Here is a 19,816-nt window from a genome sequence, read left to right on the forward strand (position 1 = left end):
CCTTTCACATGGGCTGTAGGTGGAATCCGTCATTTATCAGAATTATCAGACTCTGGAAAGGACCTCGCTTATGCCAGAGGTATTCCCCAATCCCCAATCTACCTCATTGTGGCTTTGCACTTTTTTAATCTGTACTTTCTCAGTAGTGCTACACTATATTCTGCACTCTTCTCTTTTTGCTCTCTCTCTGCTACTTATGTATGGTTTGATTGTACTCATGGCTAGTTTGATCTGCCTGAAAGACATACAAAACACAATTTTTCCATTGTATCTCGTTCATTTGAACTACTGCACCTTTCAGCTCAATTTCTTTGTCCCTTAAATGCAGGTTGACAGTGCAAAAGATGCGTAGGGCTACTGGGATTGGATTGCAAAAGGCAATTAATAGGATACACCTTTCACCAATAATATTGAAGGATTTCAAAATAAAAAGTGAAATGATTGATGACGGTATCAAATCAACTGCCGGAATTGCAGGGCCCAGATACAGAGTGAATTAAGATAGTGAAAAGATAAAGATAAAGCTAGAACATTAAAAAAATAATGGAATTTATGCCCATATTCCATAGTTAATTTTAGGTGCCAGAGAAATTGATTTCAAGTACTGTATAACACTGGACAGGTCACTAAAAGGACACAATGACTTTCAGTTATGAGTGTTATGTATGTGATTTGAACATTGTAAACACAGTAACTTCATGAAACAAAAAGCTGGAGTAACTCAGTGAGACAGGCAGCATCTCTGGGAAGAAGGAATGGGTTACGTTTTTCAGGTCGAGACCCCTCTTCAGACACGACCCTCATTTCGACCCGAAAAGTCACCTATTCTTTCTCTCCAGAGATGATGTCTGTCTTGCTGAGCTACTCCAGCTTTTTGAGTCTATCTTTGCATTTAAACCAGCACCTGCAGTTCCTTCCTATACGTAACTTCATGACACTTGATGCATATAAATGATGAGATAGTTTAGTTCTAGTCAGATAAATATTTGCACATATTCATCAATCTTTAAACTGAAGTTGCTGAAAAAGTTGCACATACATTATGAAGAAAGCCATTCATCAAACTTACTTCCACAGAAAATTTGACTCATTAACATTTAGCATTAAGAACAAAATGGTAACATACCTTCTTAAAATTCTGAAAGGAAACCAATTAGTACTGGAAAGGTTCCAGCTTATATTTGCCCATTGGAAACAGAGAAAATGTAATAAAGTAGGGGACAGCTTTAAAGTTTACAAATAATAATCACCAGGGGATTCATCTCTTTTTTGCCAAGTCTGTTATGTTGCTTAACTATAATCCTGCAGGCACAAGGAGCTATCAAGCATTTTAAAATTAAAGTAAGTGCCGAGATAAAATGAGCATTGTTGAAACTGAGCCATTACATCTGGGCCCAATTATGCCCTTGCCCAATTCAGTTTTTGTAAATGCACACATATCCAGGAGGCACAGGATAGCAATTGTTTTTAGAAACAAACTGATTTTTGCCCTCGGGCTCATGAATCACACAACCTCAAAATCAAAAATTAATTATTGTAGTAACGCTAGCTTTGATGTAGACAAAGGTGCTATCATCAAATCCAAATCACTGGCTTAAATCTACTGGAAGGTATAAAATCTATGACGCATAACACAGCTGACTTTCAACATTGCACAGAAGACCATGTAATAAAATGATAACTTTGCTGTCTGCCTTTTAAGAGGACACGGGCATCTGATCATGTTACTTATAAGCACCAAGAACCTCTCATAGAAACATAGAAAATAGGTGCAGGAGGAGGCCATTCGGCCCTTCGAGCCAGTACCGTCATTCATTGTGATCATGGCTGATCATCCACAATCAGTAACCCGTGCCTGCCTTCTCCGCATATACCTTGATTCCACTAGCCCCTAGCGCTCTATCTAACTCTCTTAAATCCATCCAGTGATTTGACCTCCACTGCCTTCTGTGGCACAGAATTCCATAAATTCACAACTCTCTGGGTGAAAAAGTTCCTTTTCGCCTCAGTTTTAAATGGCCTCCCCTTTATTCTAAGTCTGTGGCCCCTGGTTCTGGACTCGCCCAACATTCGGAACATTTTTCCTGCATCTTGCTTGTCCAGTCCTTTTATAATTTTATTACCTCTCACCGAGCCCTAGTCAACATCCACCTTAACAATGATAGATATACGCTTTAACTTCTGCGTAGTCCACAGGGGTGGAGTCCACAGTTCCTTGTGCCACTGTCCCTGCTTTAATTTTCCATCCCACTCCAACCTAATCGATTGGTGACCTCCTGTACTATTACAATGAGCCCCAATGACAGCTTAAAGTACAGCACCTCATTTTCTGGCTGGACATGTTGCAGTCTGCTGGACTAAATGCTGAATACTCCAACTTAAAGTGATTTGGTATCTCTCTATATCAATGATATTGCCTCAGCTTCCTTTTTGTTTTTTTCCTCCGAGAGTAGAGGACATGGTACCCTTATCAGCCGAACATGTCTCCCTGCTCTGTATTTCACAACTACATTATTTTGTCCATGCTCTCTCTCTTTAACTGCTCCCATTCTCTCGTTTACCCTTGTTTATACTATATCCCCCTTTTAAATACACCCCCCCTCCTCACACTCCTTTACAAGCTTCTATTGTTTCTTTTGTCTCTATCCCAGTGCTGGCAAAGGATCTTTGATCTGAAACCTTGACTCCATTTCTCTTCCCAAAGATAGGGACAGACCTGCTAACTATTTCCAATATTTTCTGTTTATATATGAGATAATCGCCCAGTTATTTTATCCACTCATAATGGAATACACTCCAATTGGCTGCTACATAGCTCTGTGCAATGAGGCAATCTTAAAGCACTCTTTAACAGCCAGAGGTATAAATTATTTAAATCAACAAAACTGAACATTGTTGAAAGGGGCATTAAGCCCAGAGCACTGTACAAAGAGTGATGTTTCCTGCAACGTGCGAACACACTTAAGGTTGGAGAATTCTCAGACTATGGCTGTGTTTCGGCCCAAGTGATTTGCTGAATGAGATTTAAATTTATCTATTTCTTTTTACTTGAGAAACATATGCTGTGGCTTCAGATTGATAAACCACCTAATCTCATGTGAAAATATTTGTTGATTCTTCCATTCTTCTGCCAATTAATTCTCCCTCAACTAAAACTTCCCACAAACCAAACAAATTTTGATGTCTGAAGAAGGGTCTTGACCCAAAATGTCACATATCCTTGCTCTCCAGAGATGCTGCCTGACCTGCAGGGTTAAACCCAGCACTTTGTGTCATTTTTTGTTAACCAGCATCTGGGGTTCCTAATGCCTAAATAAATTTAGTCATTGATCTTAATACTGCAAATGGAATCTTTGTGTATGTTGGCTGCTTTTATCTGTAATGTACTTGTCCATCAAAGTAATTCATTGGCCATGAATGATTTCTTCAGTATACGACTTAAATTAAACAAAATTAAAGATTCCTTACTTGCCACAGTGATGTTCAGTTCACTGGTCTTCTCTCCAGCTTTGTTTTTAGCATGACAGGTGTAAATTCCTGAATCTTTCTGTGATGTTTCATTGAAAACCAGTTTATTGCCAACCTGATAGACACGACCTTCAGATGGAATTTGTGCACTGCCCCTATACCATGTCACAACAGGCAGAGGTAGTCCTCTTGGTGGTGAACATTCAATGTCTTGTGTAGTATTTGCAATAAAGATTTTTGGATTGAATGGAAGCATATCATGGATTTCTAAATTTTAAAACACAAATAAAATAATTACAAAGCAGTTGAAATTGTTTAACTTAGTAGTGAACCTATATTTCTGTGCATCATTTTGATAGTATCTACATTATTAGAAACATTTTTTTTTAAACTATACAAAATAGTTTTGAGAAAGGCTTTCAGTAATTTGTGGTGGGCACAGTGGCATAGCTAGAAGAGACTAGATCAGTGTTCAATATTAACATACATTGTCATACATTCTCATGGCCAAAAGATGGGGCTCCTGCATATTTTTAAATCTTCACTATCAAAGGTGAGGTGCCAAATCTTTTGGAGGACAACAAATGTGCTAAATGTATCCAAGCAGGGTAGCAGGGACAATGCTTAGTACAAATCAGTGAATCTATCATCAAAGGGAGCCATTGAGAAGGTATTTTTCATGCCCTTGCTTGATATCTCTCATCTTCTAGGACCTTTTTTTTAGGGGGCAGGATTAATCTACATTTACAAAGTCTGAGAATAATTAAACTGTATCAGTAAGTCTTTGCAAGAAAGAGATCCTGTCTGCCCAATTTAACCAAAAATTTCAAAGAGTTAACAAAGTTATTGATGAAGGGGGTGTTGTTGATGAAGTCTACATGAACTTCAGTAAGACCTTTGATGAAGTCCCACATATAAGGATCTCAGATCTAAACTGTTAGCTGTTTCTTTTTCCACAGATACTGCCCGCCCGAACTGCTGAGTGTTCTGGGCAGTCTGTTTACATTCCATATGGGAGACTGGTTTTACAGGTTGGAGCCCAAAAGACTCAAAGTAAATTGGCAAATTTGCTTAATTTAATTTAATTCCGAATTTGCTGACTATAGGAGCCTGAAGGTTGTTTTAATGATGGAAACGTACGACCAGGAATCAATGCACTACTGTTTATTATATACAATAGCAATTGCATAACAAGCAGGAAAAATAAGCTGTCTTGGGAAAAAACTTTCCATATAACTTCCCAGCAGTAATCACATACCATGATGTGATATGATATGATATTGTCTCTTTAGAACACAACTGTGAGTTTTATCATGAGTAGCCATTAAAATTAACGATGTGATCACTTCTATTGATACTATATTGAACAATGTAACATAAGCCTTTCATATTTTTAGCTTGAAGTAACAAAAATATGCTATTAAAAATGCTATTTACTTTTGAAAATCCTGAGGGGAAAAATAATTTTGTTATCGTGAATGTGAAACTCTCCAGCTCCTAACCCCCCTTTTCCCCATTGCCATAATTATGTTTACAACATAGTTTTCTGCAATGCATGGTTTCTTAGGTACACGGCTACCACATTATAGCAGAGCTACCTGTAAGGGACTTTCAAGCCGTTGATATTTTCTCAGAAGATGAGACATTACAAACAAGGACATAAAAGATACCTTCCCAATGACTTCCTTTGCAGAAAAATAACTTCAAGTCAAGTCATTTTCATAAAATGTGTTGGATGATGTATATTTAGCTGTGCTGCAAGATTGGTTACTACATCTTTCCAATGTGTAATTACACTTTTACCCTTGTAGAATTTAATGTATTACTGACTTAATCCTACTTCACGACAATTAAGATTGTAGTATTGGAATTGTTCATTATCCATACCTGCCATGCGGAGAGCAGCTTCCATCACAGTGGGCTTCCCCCTTGGGCCCCGACCAACACATTTATACACACCAAAACTGCGTGGTCTCACATTGGTAAGCAGCAGAGATCCATTAGCATATACCATAGTACTAAGGAAAGCAGATTAAAAAAAAACTGTAAGCATTAGTTTGTACCTCCTTTCGCTGCATTTTCCAAACAACATCCTATCCATCCATTTAACGTCAACATACCCCAAAGGTTTATTTGCATTCTCCTTCAAACACACGCTGCCATCCTGCCTTCTATCATCAGCAGACCTGTACACATGTTACACTCTCCATTTCCATTCAACCAAATCACTGATAAAGATGGTGAACAGCCAAGGTAACCCATCTCCGCAGTATCCCACAATCACAACCTCCCAATTCAACAATGGCCACTTTATTCCCACAGTTTTTTGTTCAACTCAGTATATTTCACAAATCCTAATTTGGCTTAATCTCTTGTGGAGCACCTTCTCGAAAACCTTTTCAAAATTCAAATGCACAGATCAACTGCATATCCTGGAATTATGCTGCTTGCTATAACCTCAAAAAGCTAACAGATTCATATTCTCATAAAACATTGCTTATGACCAACTCTATTATTTTATAGGTGCATTGTCACCACTCCGTGAAGAACAGATTCTGGACTTTCCATACTACCGATAACAGGCTAACTGATCCACAGTTCTCCAGTTTCTCTTTGCCCCCTTTCTTAAACTGTGGAATTACATTTACCATCTTCCAACTTAGAATTCCAGGTATTTGTGAAGACGACATCCGTTGTATCCATCATCTTGAAAGCCATCTCATCTCTTTTAAGGGTATCAGGTCCCGTGGATTTATTAGCTTTCTGTCGCACTATTTTATGCAATACTTTAAAAACATGGTAATTTCTTTCAACTCCTCAGTCACGGTTGTTCCCCATGGTTTTTAAGAGGTGTTCTGTGACTTTTGTAAAGGCAGACACAAAATACTCGTTTTGTTTCCTTATTCCTCAAAATGATTTCCCTGATGAGTATATTAAGGAGCCACATTATATGTCCAGAGAACTTTTCAGTCTGTTTTTAGGTGTCCTCCTGGATTACAGTCAGTCACACAGCATAACACCAACTCTTCCTTGCTGCCCAAGATCCCCATCCCAGCTAGTTCCATTTGCCTACATTTGACCCATATCCTTATAAACTTTTCCTGTCCAAATGCCTTTTCTTTGTAAACCTGCCTTAACTATTTCCTTTGGCAGCTTATTCCAACCTCATTGTGTAAAAAAAAAAGCCTTTTGGGTTCCTATTAAATCTTTCCCCTCATACCTTAAATGTATGCCCTTGAGTTCTTGATTCTCCTAACCTAGAAAAAATGCTGTGTGCATACATCCAATCTATTGCACTCATGATTTTTATACCTCTATAAGATCACCCCTCAGCCCCCTGTGCTCCAAGGAATAAAGTGCGAGCCTTCCCAAACTCTTCCATTGTCTCAAGCCCTCAAGTGCTGGCAACATCCTCATAACTCTTCTCTTTCCAGTTTAATGGCATCTTTCCTATTGTGGGTAAACAAAACTCCACCAATACTCCAACTGCAGCCTCAGCAAAGTGTTGTACAACAGCAACATAATATCCCAGCATTCCAAAAGCCTTCTTCACCGCAATATCTACCAGCGACGTTACTTACAGGAAACTATGCACTTGTATTCCTCAACCCTACTACTCCACAACACTCTCCCAAGGCCCTGCCATTCACTGTGACGGTCCTGCCCTAGTTTGACTTCTGAAATGCAACAGCTCACAACTATCCAAATTAAACTTGTTTTGCCATTCGTTGGCTCGCTTGCCCAGCAGATCATGATCCTGCTGTAATTCTTGAGAACCATCTTCACTGCCTACTATATTACCTATTGTAGCCTTAGAGGGGAAGATTTAAAGAGGATCAGCTTGGTAAGATTTTTCACAGAGGGTGGTACAAATGTGGAACTAGCTACCAGAAGAAGTGGCAGAAGCTGGTAGAATTACAATGTTTGAAATACATCTGGATAGGTTTATAGATAGGAAACATTTAGAGGGATAGGGACCAAATGGAGACAAATGTGTGTGCTCAGGAAGGCACCTTGGTCAGTATGTACAAGTTGGGCCAAAGGGCATATTTACCATTCACAGTAAAGAATTTTCACAAATTGCTGATTTGATTTTTAGATGTCTATCTTGTATTGGTGACCTTTCTTTTTAGAGATACTGCACGGAAACAGGCCTTTCGGCCCACCGAGTCCACACCGACCAGCGTTCCCCACATATTAACATGCCTACACATTAACACAAGCCAACACACACTGGGGACAATTCACACTTGTACCAAGTATACAAACCCAAGCCAATTAACCTCCAAACCTGTACGTCTTTGGAGTGTGGGAGGAAACCGATGATCTCGGAGAAAACCCACGCGGTCACTGGGAGAGCGTACAAACTCCGTACAGACAGCACCCGTCGTCAGGATCGAACCCGGGTCTTCCTTACAAGCACTGTAAGGAAGCAACTCTAATGCTGCGCCACGGTGCCACCCATGGTGCCCACTTTTGTTTTGCTTTATCCAATAACTGTATTCACCCCATTAAAATGTCTCTCTTTTCATGGCCCTCTCTTTTCATGCAAGATCATAAGGAAGTAAGAACAGTCAATGACTGAAGGTTACCCCACTATTTAATATGATCATGACTGATCTGCCTCAGGCATCGGCTCCTGCACTAGTTCTGCACAGCCCTCGCTTCCTTGACATGCCTACTTTTTAAATATCCCCAATGATCTGGCCTGGCCAATCCTCCAGGATCGCAGAGATTCACCATCCCAGCATTTGTAGTCCTCTTGATTCTTCTCTGATAAGTGGTCTAGTTACAATCAATCTTTTAAGTCTTTTTCACATAATCCTATGCCTCTACAACTTTAAAAAACAGTACAAAGTACGCCAAATGTGGAAGAACCAAAACTAAAGATTGTAATCATGTATTGTCTTTCCACTGACTGGTTAGCACACAACAAAAGCTTTTCATTGTACCTCGATACACATGAAAATAAACAATAAACGAAACTGTTTTTTAAATACAGTTTGAGGAATCTGTCATCCTTGCTGAGTCTGATGTTTGTGGAATCCCTATCAATATAATATAGTTGACTTTTAACTGCTGCCTGAAATGGCTGAGCAAACCCTTGCATGCAAGGGGTTTCAATTAACAACGAGCGCTACTGTTACAGAAGAAATCCATATGCTAATAAATAATAAAAGTATTTGAAATAAATTCCTAATTGCAGTGTGCACATTTGAGATATATGGGAATGGGAAGAGGAGTTAAAATGGTTAGAAACCAGGAGTCCAGCAGACCTTGGCAGACCAATCACGTGATTGGCGAACCCATCATTAATCACATAGTTCACACTTGATTAAAAGGAGTGTTCATGAATAGCTTTAGACTGAAAGGTATCAACGAGAAATTAGTACAAACTCTGATTCTTTAAACAGCAGTGCAAATTAAAATATCAATCGATCAAGTGGCATTTTAAGCTTTAAATGCATTCATGGGCAGAATTTCAAAAGAGGAACATGGATCACATGCACATTGAGGATGGAAAAAGGTCTTGTGGACAGATGAGATGAAGCTTAACTTATATCAGAGTGATGGCAAGAGCAAAGTATGGAGGAGAGAAGGAACAGCCCAAGATCCAAAGCATACCACCTCATCTGTGAAACACGGTGGTGGGGGTGTTATGGCCTGGGCATGTATAGCTGCTGAAGGTACTGACTCACTTATCTTCATTGATGATACAACTGCTGATGGTAGTAGCACAATGAATTCTGAAGTGTACAGACACATCCTAGCTGCTCAAGTTCAAACAAATGACTCAAAACACATTGGCCGGCAGTTCATTCTACAGCAAGACAATGATCCCAAACATACTGCTAAAGTAACAAAGGAGTTTTGCAAATTTAAAAAATGGTCAATTCTTGAGTGGCCAAGTCAATCACCTGATCTGAACCCAATTGAGTGAAGAGAAAACTGAAGGGGACTAGCCCCCAAAACAAGCATAAGCTAAAGATGGCTGCAATACAGGCCTGGCAGAGCACCATCAGAGAAGACACCCAGCAACTGGTGATGTCCAGAAATCGCAGACTTCAAGCAGTCATTGCATGCAAAGGATATGCAACAAAATACTAAACATGACTACTTTCATTTACATGACATTGCTGTGTCCCAAACATTATGATGCCCTGAAATGGGGGGACTATGTATAACCACTGCTGGAATTTCTACATGGTGAAACCAAAATGTAAAAAAATGGCTTTTATTAAAATCTGACAATGTGCACTAACCACGTGTGATTTTTTTAATTACAAACCTCAATTTGTGGAGTACAGAGGCAAATAAATAAATGATGGGTCGTTGTCCCAAATATTACAGAGGGCACTGTATTTGCTGTGGTGATTCCCCTATGAATCCACTGCATTTGTCTTATGTTTCAAAAAGAGCATCCTCTTTGGTCTGGAAACACATGCTGGAAATTGGAAGCTCAGTGGGTCAAGGATGCAAGGTTTTGACCCGAAACGTCAAAAATTCCTTTCCCCCTGCATAGGCTGCTCGACCAACAGATTGATTTTGTTGCTCCAAATTCCAGCGTCTGCACTCTCTGGTGTCTTCTGTTCCTGTGTTGTACTGTTCTATGAATTAGCCCGATTCAGGGAAGAAATTCCATAGTTTAGGGCTTTGACATCACCCAACTCCAGTGGACATAGTGAAATTAGCACATATATTTAACATCCTGTTGAAAGACAAAGTGATAGCTATCCTTTTGTGGCCAATGCTTTTTGTTTCTTTGTTTCTTTCCTTTCATTAAGATCAAAGCAGCAAGGGTTCCTGTGTTTTTTCACATCTCCATTAGCAAGGCCATGTTGAGGCAGAAATGTTCAGTAGCATTTCTTGAATCACATAGTCTTGAGGAGCAGAGCTGAGTTTACGAATATGAAGGTCTCCAATCAAAGGGAACTGAGGGGTGAATAATTGACCAAAGGTGTCATCTTCAGTGCCCTCATTAAAAGATGCAACAAACAGATCTTAGTAGTGTAGGAACAAGTTTTGGTAAAGCCATTCCCAAACAACATATTTTAGGTCAATAAGAATCCTGCAAATTTCCAAATCATAATAAACATAATCATAATCATAATAGTACTTTATTAGCCAAGTATGTTTTGTAACATACGAAGAATTTGATTTGCCATACATTCATACCAATAAAGAGCAACAAGACAGCCAAATACATTTTTAACATGAACATCCACCACAGTGACACCTCCACATTCCTCACTGTGGCAGAAGGCAACAAAAGTTAAATCTTCTTCCCTTCTTTGTTCTTCCGCGGTCGGGGCACTCGAACCTTCCATTGTCGGGGCGACCTTGGCACCCGCAACCGGCAGTCGAGCCCTCCGCATCGGGGCAATCAAGCTCCTGCATCAGGGGGGATCTCAGCTCCCCTGCGCGGGCGATCAGACCCCGGGTCGGGGCTAGTCGAACCTCCTGCGACTTTGAAGCTTCTCGACATCAGTCTCTTCGCCGAGACTGCGAGCTCCTCGATGTTGAAATCCGCAGGCCGCGGTTGGAGTGTTGATCCCAGCCAAGGGATCGCAGGCTCCGATGGTAAGTCCACGGCCCCGCGCTGGGGCTCAAAGTCAGTCTTGAGCAAGGCCGCCAGCTCCATGATGTTAGGCCACAGAGCAACCTGAGATACGATCCGGAAAACAATCGCATCTCCAGCAGAGGTTCACTTGCACTTCCTCCAACCTCATCTACTGTATCCGTTGTTCAAGATGTGGACTCTTATACATCGGCGAGACCAAGCGCAGACTTGATGATCGTTTCGCTGAACACCTTCGCTCAGCCCGCCTGAACCCATCTGATCTCCCGGTTGCTAAACACTTTAATTCTCCTTCCTATTCCACACAGACCTGAAGAAAGATCTCAACCCAAAACGTCACTAATTCCTTCTCTCCAGAGATGCTGCCTTTCCCGCTGAGATACTCCAGCTTTTTGTGTCTACCCACAGACCTTTCTGTCCTAGGTCTCCTCCATTGTCAGAGTGAGGCTAAACACAATTTGGGTGGAACAGCATCTCGTATTTCGCTTGGGCAGCTTACAGCCCAATGGTATGAATATTGATTTCTCTCACTTCAGGTAGCCCTGGCATTCCCTCTCTCTCTATCCCTCTCTCACCCAAGTCGCACTAGCTTCTCGTTTTCACTCAACCAACAGCTAACAATGGCCTGTTTCCTTTATCATCGTTACTTTTTTGCATATTTTTTATTCATTGTGCTTTATCTCTCTACATCATTGTCTATATCTCTCGTTTCCCTTACCCCTAACCAGTGTGAAGAAGGGTCTCGACCCGAAACATCACCCATTCCTTCTCTCCAGAAATGCTGTCTGTCCTGCTGAGTTACTCCAGCTTTTTGTGTCTATCTTCTGACAATGCTTTGTTAACATTGTTCCAAATTCCAAGAGCTCCCCCCTCCTCCACTAAAGCAGCATTCAAACATTAATCCCAAAACAATGAACCACACAGTTTTTGTCCATCAAGTATTTCAAACCAGGGAACCAGTACAAATCGTTTTTGCAGCTAGTCTCTGGGATCTGATGGCCAAGCATACGATGCGAACACAAAGAAAAGCTTCATGATCTTTCTATTCTGCAATTTGTAAAAATTATCTGACAGCTGGACTTCTAGCACCGAGTGGATGGTAAATTCATGGTCAAAAACGAGTGCTGACATTTTAGAGAGTTTTCAATAATGAGTTAGGAACAAAGAGGGGAAATGGCTCTTGGACTGGATAGTGTCGTTGATGATAGAGACAATATCTCTGGCAAACATCAGAGCTAGCCACCCGGGAACAGTTGGAGTAGTTGCTCCCTTTCCACATTACCAATCTTTGGGTTTTGGAAATGTGGGAAATCTTTAGATTTATTAAACTTCATGATTTTACTGCCAAAATCAGTGTAAAATGTGCCTCCAATGAGGTGCTTATTTTTTCTCCCTTTCCAAATAACAAGACTTGTCAACTACCTCTCTCAAATAGATCACATTGCTGACTGGTAGTATACATAGATTTCCGCAGGCTTTAGATAGTTACATCATAGCACATACACACATGCCAGCAATTTCACCATCACAAACATACAAAGATGACTTTCCACTAGATGTCAGCCTTCGTTCAGTGTGACAAGTCTTGCCTCAGAAGAGATTTAAGATAAGAAAGAGCATAACACCAACTGTCCCTTGAGCCTGCTCAAGGCAGATCATGCAACAGATCATGGCTGATTCAATTCTGGACTCAACACCACATCCCCATGTTCTCCCATGCCCCTGGCTCCCTTGCAGTTTACATGTCTCTCAATCTCAATAACTGCACCTCTACAGCTTTATGGAGTGCAGAATCACAAACGTCTGAGAAAGGGAATTGCTTCCTCTCAAGCTGAAATAGGTGATCCCTTGTTCTGAAACCGAGGGGGGGGGGGGGGGAGACATTCTCTCAGATTCTATCTTGTAAATTCTCCTCCAAATCATGTACATTTCAGTAAATTCACCTATCATTTTTCATCTTTACTTCATTTTTCAACCCCTTGATTCTAGAGATCATTCCAATGAATCTTCTTTCAATACATCCTTAAATATGGAGATCAAAACTGTACACAGTATGGTTTCTTGAAACAGCATGCAGATAGTCCAAACAAGGAAGGGGCCATACTAAATCTTGTTTAATGCGCCTGGCCAAGTGATTGAGGTTTCAGTGGGCGAGCATTTTGAGGACAATGATCACAACTCCTTAAGTTTAAGACGTTGCAATAAGACTTGATTCTGTGGTAAAGTGCTAAATTGGGAGAGGGCTACATATATTAGCATTAAACAGGAACTAATTCTATAGATGTGGAGAGTAGATGGGGAACATCTGTTATTGGGAAAATCCACATCTAACATGTGGGAGTATTTTAAAAACCAGCTGGTTAGAATCCAGGACCAGCATGTTCCTGTAAAGATGAAAGACAGGGATGCAAGGTTGGTCAGCATTAATTTACATGTTCAATAATTATAAAATTTCCAGCAGTTTGTGTATTGCCATGGCATGTACAATATAGTAGAATGTTAAGCATAAGCTCAGACTTAAATAAAAGATAGTTCCTTGAACAATTTATTACTCCCTATGTTCGTGGAATTAAAGAATAAAACCTCTCAAATAAAACCTGAATTATTTTACTTTTGTTTTGGTGGCATATTTTTGTTTTCTCCAAGGACAGCTAAGTGATTTGTTTCTAGACTTTAAAGTACTCGAGTTCCAGAAGGCACACAGCCCCAATGTCAAACTCCTCTGATTTCAACCACTTCCTCGAGGAGGAAACCACACTGTTTGCCAACAGAGGCATGGGGGGAAAAAAAGGGTTTTTCTAATCTAAATATTTCATACCTCAGAAAGGAGCTATTTGTCCGCATTTCTCCTTCCCATTAAAGAACTGGATATTTAAATGCATTTCTTCACCCTTTTTAATGTCACCTAAATTCATACATTAATTCAACTTCATTTTCAAAGCAATTTAGCTTTCTGCTCTCCCAACTGTTTCAGGTTGTAAATTCCACATCCAGACTACCATCATTCATAGAATTGTACAGCGCAGCAAAAGGCCCTTTCGGCCCATCTCGACTGTGCCGATCATGATGCCTACCATCACTAATCCTATTATTGGTATTGGCCCATATCCATCAATGCCTTTCCTATCCAAGTAGTGGTTCAAATGCCTTTCAAACATTGTAATTGTACCTGCGTCTTACAGCTCCTCTGGGATTTTGTTCAGATAACAACTTCTCTCCGTGTGAAAAATAGACCACTCAGATCTCCTTCAAATATCTCCCCTCAATTTAAATTTGTGCTTTCGACTTCTAGGCTCTCCTGCACTGGGGAAAAAAGATTCTGCTATCCAGCTATCCTATCTGCACCCTCAATTTTTTTAAACCTCTACCAGGTCACCCCTCAGCCTCCTTCTTTCGTGTGAGAATAAATCCAGGCTCTTCAATCTCTCCTCGTAACTACAACCCTCCATACCAGGCAACATTGTGGTGTACCTTTTGTGCACTCTTTCTATTGCTACCACATCCTTTGGTGTGCACACAATATTCCTGCGGTTTAACTAAGGTTTAGTATAGCTACTACATGACTTCCTTTCTTCACATAACCTTAATGCCATGTATTAGTTTTAAATGCTCCAACACTAATAATCTTCACTTTTCTCATCAAAGCATATTTTCCCCATCTCAAAATATACCTTCCCACTTGATTAACTGAGATGATGCCAACTGTCTGAGGTTTAAAGGACTGTAACAGGAAGAAGTCACGTGTAGATTTAGCCAGCTGTTGCATATTAAAAGCGATATAGCCAGCCAAACAGCTCTGCAAAACCAAGGATCCCAAAGACTATTTCCTTTCTCATTTGACTCCACTAATCCCTTAAAAGGCAACATCCCACACATTTGCAAGCTAAAATAGGAAAATATTTTTGCTTGCAAAGTCAAATCAAAACTTTAGAATGCTCTTTTGCAAAATGTAAACAATATAATAAATGAAAGAAAAGTTCAGTGTGTGTGTATACACAGACTGAAAAGAAAGATTTGCAGATGCTGGTTTAAATCGAAGGTAGACACAAAATGCTGGAGTAACTCAGTGGGTCAGGCAGCATCTCTGGAGAGAAAGAATGGGTGACGTTTCGGGTCGAGACCCTTCTTCAGTCTGAAGAAGGTATCGACCCAAAACATCACCCATTCCTTCTCTCCAGAGATGCTGCTTGACCCGCTGAATTTTTCCAGCATTTTGTGTCTACCTTCTATTTTTTATATATATATATATATATATGTATATATATGGAGACCAGGCAGTTGAGGGATGATCTTATAGAGGTGTATAAAATCATGAGGGTAATAGAGCAAATGCACAGTGTTTTTTACCCAGGGGTGATCAAAAACAAGGGCACATGGGCCTAAGGTGAGAGGGGCAAGATTTAATATGAATCTGAGTGATACAGCAAGGAAACTGGCCTTTGGCCCAACTTGCCCATGCTGACCATGGGGCAACTTTTTCATTCAGAGGGTGGTGGGTATATGGAATGAGCTTACAGTGAACGTCGTTGAGGCAGATACTTTAACAATATTTAAACTCCACGTGGATGGGTAGATTGAAAGGAAAGGCTTCGGGGCCAAACACAGGCAAATGGAACTAGCTTAGATGGGGCTTCTTGGTTAGCATGGACAAGTTGGACTAAAGGGATTGTTCGTGTGCTGCATGACTCTGACCCCATAAAATGGAAATGGAGTCATATGTTTCTTTCTCGAGGATTGTGAATCTTTAGAATTCACCGGCCCAGAGTGCTGTGAAGGATTCGTTTTTGAACATATTCAGATCAAGATAGATTTTTGATCCACAGAAAAATCAATAGGCAGGAAAAGGAGTGTAGGTGGTGAGGACATCAGCCCTGACCTAAACTGTACACAGTGCTCCAGGTGCATTGTCAATAAAGCCCTAAACAATTAAAGCAAGACTTCCCCTAACTTTATGCTCCAAGCCTTTGGCAATATAGATGCACCAGGTAATTAGGAAGCAATACCAACATTCCATTTAGCTTCCTAATTGCAGCATTTATTTGCTAACTTCATAACAACATTCAGCAAGCAATTTACTTGAACAATGTACTACTCTTGTATTTTCACTACTAAAATGGATGACTTCACAATTCCCCACACGATAGTCGAGTACAAGCCAAGGTCTGAAATGTATTGCCCAAAATGGAGCTAAATTGGTCAAATCGTTACTACCCAAAATTAAATAAACTGCAAATGCTGGAAATGGAAAATGAAAATAGAAAGTACTGGAAGCACGCAGCAGGTCAGGTAGCATTTGTTGCAAATGAAAGTCATTCATAGACAAAAAAGGTTCAAGAGGGATAATTAGCTAATTGCAAGCAAATGAAACAAGCTCGGGTAAGAATCGTGGCCAGCATGGACAAGATGGGTTGGAGAGCCTGTTTCCGTGCTGATTAACTCCATAAAATAGAGTTGATACTTCAGGTCAAAGATCTTTCATAAGAATTTGGAAATGATGCAGTAATTACACTTTGTGTATTTTCAGGCTTATACAAGGAACATTCACCATTATCAAAGAATCTTTCAATTATTTGTAGAATTTTATTACTTGAATTGTGAATTTACATTTAATCAGTATGAAGATTTCAAGGCATGAACTGGCATAGATAATACAGAGCATGTTACCTGTCCAAATCCTAAAAGGCTTTGGATCAGCTACCCTGTAATGTGGGCAGATCATGGAGTCAATAGGGAACATACTGCAACTTACATAGTTCACTGGCTGAGAATGCAGAACTAAGATTATGGGGTGGCTATTGAATGTGGCATAGAGTGAGGAATTGTAGTATGGGGGGGGGGAAAACAAGCGTTATTATTGAGATCACACTCTTTCACAATTTAGCACATACGATAACTACAAAATTTGTCAATGGCATCAAACCTGGAGTTACTGTATACAGCGATGATTCAAGATAACCTGTAAACTTGCAAATTAAACACACATTTATCATATGTTTTCACATGAATAAGCATGGAATATAACATTTTATTGTGAGTAAAAGAAGTTAGCTTTTGGAGGAGATCAAATACATTTGTAGTATTTGATTTCACATTCCTCACTTAATTCTGAAGAGGATGAAGTGCTGCAAAGTGTGTGTGCAATGTTTACAAGAAGCATATTATAATTGCAAGGTTATAGCAATCAGGAAAGGATGCTCTGAATCTCTGTTCATGACAAAAGACCAAGATAATCTGATATATTTAAATGATAGACGGACATCAAGTGGGGAAAACTAGACCCCATCAATATATCAATAGGAATTCAGTAGAAACTTATTTACCAGAGAGTGGTAAGAGTTAGGATTCAGCAAGCAGGGGGAAGAGGTGAAGCGAACAGTTGAAATCAATTTAAGGGAAAGTTAGATATGAGAGATAAGGATAACTGGATGAGGAGAGATTCAGGACCTTATATAGAATACAATTGCTGTCAGTGATTACTTGGGGCAAATGGCCTGTTTCCATGCTATATATTTTATAATTCAATGCTAAGGAAGGAATTTGCGAAACTTTTGAATTGATTATGGTGCACAAGTTACCTGGTGGCACACCCTTTGGGTGTCCAAGTGTAGTTAAGAACCAACATGCTTTTACTATTTATCTATATTATTTTCCACTGTCAAACATTCAAAATCAAGAACTTAAAAACAACAGTACCGTGTTGAGTTATGAATGATCGCATCGTCAAATAACCATTCCTGTACTGGGGGAGGTGTGGCTGTGAATTGACAATGAAACATGGCATCTTCCTTCTTATTCACAATCTGGTCCTGGGGACGGATCAAAGGCTGTGGAAAACTTGCATCTGCAAAACATTATTGTGTAAAATCTTAGATTTTGCTGTGTACGGTAAAACATCATGGTTAATCCATGACTAGTGTTCATTTACCTGGACAGCCAAAAAAACAGATTTTGAGACTGAATAAATATGTAGAGACATTCGCAAAATGTGAATCTTTCATAAAAATATACTTAGCTGCATGAATTACAGATGGGTCTACAGAATATGGGCGGCACGGTAGCGCAGCGGTAGAGTTGCTGCTTTACAGCGAATGCAGCGCCGGAGACTCAGGTTCGATCCTGACTACGGGTGCTGCACTGTAAGGAGTTTGTACGTTCTCCCCGTGACCTGCGTGGGTTTTCTCCGAGATCTTCGGTTTCCTCCCACACTCCAAAGACGTACAGGTATGTAGGTTAATTGGCTGGGTAAATGTAAAAATTGTCCCTAGTGGGTGTAGGATAGTGTTAATGTACGGGGATCACTGGGCGGCACGGACTTGGAGGGCCGAAAAGGCCTGTTTCCGGCTGTAGATATATGATATGATATGATAATATATGCCAGCACAATATGGTGCAAGTGAAGGCACCTAGGGATTCCAATGTAGAAAATACATTAAAAGCTTCCTCACAGTTTCAAATAAAATGAGGCAGAATGTAACCATGAGAGATGCAGAATGCAAACACAATTATGATTATATACGACTGTTGTTAGACGTCATGTGGAATAATGGAATCAGTAACAGGCACAACTTTGTTTTGTTTTGTTTTAACTGGAGTTAAACCTGAGATAAAGCAATTAAACCATATTGAAAACCCGGATAAAATAGTACAAGATAGAAAGTGATGATTTGAAAAAGGTGTTTAAGGCAACAAGAGATGTGGGCAGGCAAAAAAAAGCCCCTACAGCAGATAAATTAGAGAGAGGGTAGAATCGAGAGGATACTTCCTTTCAAAAATCTAGAAAAGGGGGACACTGTTTAAAATAAAGGTTTCCTATTTAATAGGAAGATGCATCTAAACCTTGTGAAGAAAGCTGTAAGGACTTGCAACTTTCTCCCTTAAAGTGCACAGATTCTTTGATTATTTTTATGGCAGAGATAAATAAATTCTTGATAAGCAAGAATCTTTCTACCTGTACTTAAAACCTATCCTCTGTTGACTTTCAATTTCAGAATTATCACAGCAAACTAAACCCTAGCCTCTTGAATACTTAGCAGGAAAGGTGATCAATAGCAGGAGCCTATACAAAAAAACTCCTGTGATAGTCCAAGTGGATTGCAGACAATACTTTCTACCAGTGACGAGTAGTTAGGAATTGAAAGCATTGCTTGGAGAAAGAGTAGACACTAGGAGTAGCAGTGGAGACAAGAATAAATTGCAGCATCCTAAAAAAACCTGGATAAATAGCTGAAGGGGAAAATTCTGTTGGAGTTGGGCAGGCGACAAGGATGCACTCAACGTCTTTTACACGGAGCCAGCATCATATTGGTGGACTAAATAGCCATACCTCACACTTGTCTTATCCATCCAATTGATTTTTGATTCTTTGATTACTGACTGTGAAGTCAGCACCAAGTGTCGTTCTTGCTAAAAACTTAACACAGGCACATACGGACACAAGAGTAGAAGCAATAAGGCCATCCAGCCAGTCTGCTCAGCCATTCATTAAGAAGACGGATAATCCTACACAGTGTCGCTTTCTAGCATTAACCCAATTTTGTTCAAATCCCGTAATGTTCAAGGCTCTACTGATCTGTCTGCAGGATTACAAAGATTCACTGGTTCCACCATGATGCAGCACAGAATGTCACAGGAGATCCTATTTCCCTGTGGCTATCAGATTGTATAACTCATCCCCCCTATGTCGTGGGGTAGACTGACTCCTCTTCATCCACCCCCCATGCCAATCTTTGCACATCACCGATCCAGGATGTTCCACTCGTCACTTTAATT

General features: G+C 40.1%; 1 protein-coding gene across 1 annotated transcript in view; it reads right to left on the minus strand.

The window, feature by feature from the left end:
• ptk7b (protein tyrosine kinase 7b) overlaps positions 1–19,816 on the minus strand; it is a 144,296-nt gene that overhangs the window by 30,794 nt on the left and 93,686 nt on the right. The window contains exons 5-7 of the mRNA XM_078398946.1: positions 17,741–17,888; positions 5,356–5,486; positions 3,469–3,735 (exon numbers count right to left, since the gene is read on the minus strand). Of these exons, the coding sequence (XP_078255072.1) occupies positions 3,469–3,735; positions 5,356–5,486; positions 17,741–17,888 (546 nt within the window). The remainder of the gene's footprint in view (positions 1–3,468; positions 3,736–5,355; positions 5,487–17,740; positions 17,889–19,816) is intronic.

The sequence above is a fragment of the Rhinoraja longicauda genome, chromosome 5, assembly GCF_053455715.1.
Source record: "Rhinoraja longicauda isolate Sanriku21f chromosome 5, sRhiLon1.1, whole genome shotgun sequence".
Classification (NCBI taxonomy): Eukaryota; Metazoa; Chordata; class Chondrichthyes; order Rajiformes; family Arhynchobatidae; genus Rhinoraja; species Rhinoraja longicauda.